General features: G+C 60.8%; 1 protein-coding gene across 1 annotated transcript in view; it reads left to right on the top strand.

Annotated features, from left to right (window-relative positions):
* The window catches only part of ETH_00024895 (uncharacterized protein), a gene marked incomplete at both ends in the record, with an annotated part of 8,402 nt that overhangs the window by 3,237 nt on the left and 1,458 nt on the right, over window positions 1-3,707 (top strand). The window contains one exon of the mRNA XM_013374147.1: window positions 2-3,702. Coding sequence (XP_013229601.1) covers window positions 2-3,702 — 3,701 coding nt within the window. The remainder of the gene's footprint in view (window position 1; window positions 3,703-3,707) is intronic.

The following is a 3,707-nucleotide window of genomic DNA, read 5'->3' as shown; positions in this document are numbered from 1 at the left end:
CAGCAACTCCAGCAGCAACTCCAGCAAAAGCAGCAGGAAATGAAGCAGAAGCAGCAGCAGGAGCTGCAACAGCAGCAAGAGCTGCAGCAGCAGAGACTGCAGCAGCAACAGCAGCAGATTCAGGAGCAACTGAAGCAGCAGCAGCAGCAGGAATTGCTTCAGCAACAGCAGCTCAGTGAACAGCTGATGCAGCAGCAGCGGCAGCAGGAGCTGCAGCAGCAGAGGGCCAAGCAGCAGCAGGAGCTGCTGCAACAAAAACAACTTCAGGAGCAACTGAGGCAGCAGCATCAACAGCAGCTGCAACAGCAACAACTGCAGCAGCAGCAGCAGGAAGAACAGCAACAGCGTCTGCAGCAGCAGCTGAAGCAGCAGCAGGAAAAGCAGCAACAAGAACGCCTTCAGGAGCAACTGAAACAGCAGCAGCAGCAGCGGGATTGGCAGCAGCAGCTGCTGCAAAAGCAACTGGAACAGCAGCAGCAGGAGCTGGAGCAGCAAGCGGTGCCTCGAGAGCAGCTGAAACAGCAGCAGCAAGAGCAGGAGCACGAGGTTGATGCCAACGCAACCTTGCTGCCTCGCTTGCTAATGCCGCAGCAGCAGCAGCAAGAGTGGAGCAAAAATAACAGCAGCCTAAAGGCACAGCAGCAGCAGCAGCAGCAGCAGCAGCAGCAGGAGTTGAAGGAGCCGCAGCAGCAAGAACGGGAGCAGCAGCAGGGAGAGCAACAGAAGAGAGAAATGGGCGAAACGCAGCAGCAGCAGCAGCAACAAAGACTACAGCTAGAGCAGCAGCTAAACACCGAGGCGCAACAAGCTGAAATGAAGGACCAAGAGCAGCAGCAGCAACAGCAGCAGCAGCTGCAGCAGCAGCAGCAAGAGCAACACCAGGGTGTGAAGCGTCAGCTAGCCGCCGTGAAGCAGCAGCAGGAGCAGACACACCAGCAGGAGGAGCCTGAAGAGCAACAGCAGCAGCACGAACATCAGCAGCAGCAGCAGCAGCAGCAGCAGCAGCAGGGTGCTGTCAGTCGGCTGCTGCTGCGGCCTTTAACAAACTTGAGGGAACGCGCAGGGCTGCGGCAGGTGCTGCTGAGTGAAGCAGCAGCAGCAGCAGTGGGGGGCTCTGGAGGAGCAGCAGCAGCAACAACAGCAGCAGCAGGAGGGAGACCAGTGGGGCCTTATGACCCCTCGTCGGGATCGGCGGGAGGCAGCGCAGCAGCAGCAGCAGCAGGAGCAGCAGGAGCAGCAGGAAGCACTGAAGGGCCCCTGAACTTTCAAAGTTTGCTTCCTCGTGCTGCTGCTGCTCCTTCTTGTTTGCTGCAGCACACCAAGATTACGGGGCTGCCTTCGGAAGTGGACCAGCGCAGCAGCTTGAGTGCCTGCCAGGCCTCGTGCCGCGCGGGGCAGCAGCTTGCTGCTGCTGCTGCTGCAGCAGCAGCAGCAGCAGACGGCGCGCGCATGCACCAAATGCGAGTGGTCCCCCAGCCCTGCCACTTTGTCTCCTTCAATCTTGCTGCTGCTACTTGTTACAGATACACTGCATTAGCAGCAATTCAAAGGGCCCCCAACTACTTGTCCACGAGTGCCAACTGCCCCATTCCTGCTGCGCTGCAGCAGCAGCAGCAGCAGCAGCAGGGGCAGCAGCAGGGGCCGGGGGAGCTGCCGCAGCTCGAGACGCTGCAGCAGCAGCTGCTGCACCAGTTCCTGCAGCAGCAAGTCGCCGGACAAGCAGCAGCTTACGATTTAGTCGAAGACACTCTCAGCTTCTTATTTTCTCCTGCTGCTGCTGCAGCAGAGACGCAGCTGCTGCTGTCCGAAGCAGCGCATGCACCTCAAACCCAAAACCCCACAAACCACTCAGGGGGCCCCCTGTACCCTCAAGAGGGGCCCCCCAGCTCCTCAGGGGCCCCCACCCCTTGGTTTGTGGCGTCTCCTGCTGCTGCAGCACCAGAAACAGCAGCAGCAGCAGCAGCAGCAGCAAACAGCAGCCAACTGTACCCTCTGGCCAGCCAAACTCTCTACTCCTCAACAGGCCCTGAAGACCCCCAATTGAACCCACGAAGAGCCGCAGGGGGGCCCCCCGGGGGGCCCCCAGAGGGGCCCCCAGGGGGGCCCCCAGAGGGGCCCCGTGAGGATTTCCTTGAACAGAGGCACCACAAACAACAGCAGCAGCAACTGCAGCAGCAGCAAATGGAGCAGCAGCGAAGGGAAGAGTCAGGCGAGGCAGCAGATGTGAATGCAGCAGCAGCAAAAGAAACAAAAGCAGAAGTTGAAGAAACAGAAGAAGCAGCAACAAGTGCAGCAGCAGCAAATGAGGCAGCAGCGAACGCTGCAGCGGCAGCAGCAGCAGCAGCAGCAGCTGGGAAGGCGCCAGGAGAAGAGTTAGAGGGGCAGGACAGCGCAGGGCAGCAGCAGCAGCAGCAGCAGGAAGCAGAAGGATTCCAGCAGGAGCTGCAGCAAGTGGAGAACGCAGAGCAGCAGCTGATACAGCAGCAACTGCTGCAGCAGCAGCAGCAGATGCTGCTGCTGCAGCTACTCGCTGATCAGGAAATGTACCCAGGACAGCAGCTGCAGGAGGAGCAGCAGGGTGACGTGCAGCAGCAGCAGATGATGCAGCAGCAGCAGCAACAGCTAACCTACGACTCGCAGGCGTACCTGCAGCAGTTTGTGCGTGATCGGCAGAAGCAGCAGCAGCAACAGCAGCAGCAGGAGCGGCACAAGCAGCAGGAGCGGCAGCAGCAGCAGGAGCAGCAGCAGCAGCAGCAGCAGCAGCAGTTGCAGCAGCAGCAGCTGCAGCAGCAGCAGCTGCAGCAGCAGCAGCTGCAGCAACAGCAACATCACCAGTCCAATCTAGAACAGGAAAATTCTTTGCAGCAGCTTTACGAGCAACAACGGTTGCAGCAGCAGCAGCAGCAGCAGGAGCAACACCAATATTACCACCTGCAGCACCCCTCCGAAGACCAGCAGCAGCAACTGCAACAACCATACCCGGAGCAGCAGCAGCAGCAACAGCAGAATCCTCAAGATTCGCCGCAGCAGTCCCTCTACTACGAGTATGAGCAGCAGCAGCAGCAGCAGCAGCAGCAGCAGCCCCTGCCTAGCCTTTTGCCATCGGAGTTGTTCTCTCTGTTTCCTACAGAGCAGCAGCAGCAGCAGCAGCAGCAGCAACTGCTGCCGCCGCTGCCTAATGCAGCCCCTTGGAGCACTGCAGCAGAAGGGGCGAATCCTCCGAAAGAACTGTGGGGCCCTTCGCTTTGGCACCTGACTGACCAGCAGCAGCAGCAGCAGCAGCAGCAGCAGCAGGTGTTGCAGCAGCAGCAGCCGCAGCAGCAGGTGTTGCAGCAGCCGCAGCCGCAGCAGCAGGTGTTGCAGCAGCCGCAGCCGCAGCAGCAGGTGTTGCAGCAGCCGCAGCCGCAGCAGCAGGTGTTGCAGCAGCCGCAGCAGCAAGTGGTGCAGCCGCCGCAGCAGCATGTGGCGCAGCCGCCGCAGCAGCAGCTGCTGCAGCAGCCGGAGCAAGGGCAGCCGAAGCAGGAGGTGGACGAGTACGCGTTGCAGCAGCTGCAGCAGCTGCAGCAGTTGCAGCAGCTGCAGCAGCTGCAGCAGCTGCAGCAGCTGCAGCAGCTGCTGCAGCAGTACGGGGGGGAGCCGGCGCAACAGCCGCAGGCGCCTGGCGCTGCTCCGCTGCAGCGGCAGCAGCAGCAGCAGCAACAAGTGCG

The sequence above is a fragment of the Eimeria tenella genome, genomic scaffold, assembly GCF_000499545.2.
Source record: "Eimeria tenella Houghton genomic scaffold, Eth_scaff197, whole genome shotgun sequence".
In the NCBI taxonomy this organism is placed as follows: Eukaryota; Apicomplexa; class Conoidasida; order Eucoccidiorida; family Eimeriidae; genus Eimeria; species Eimeria tenella.
This window is presented reverse-complemented; position numbering and strand designations above follow the sequence as displayed.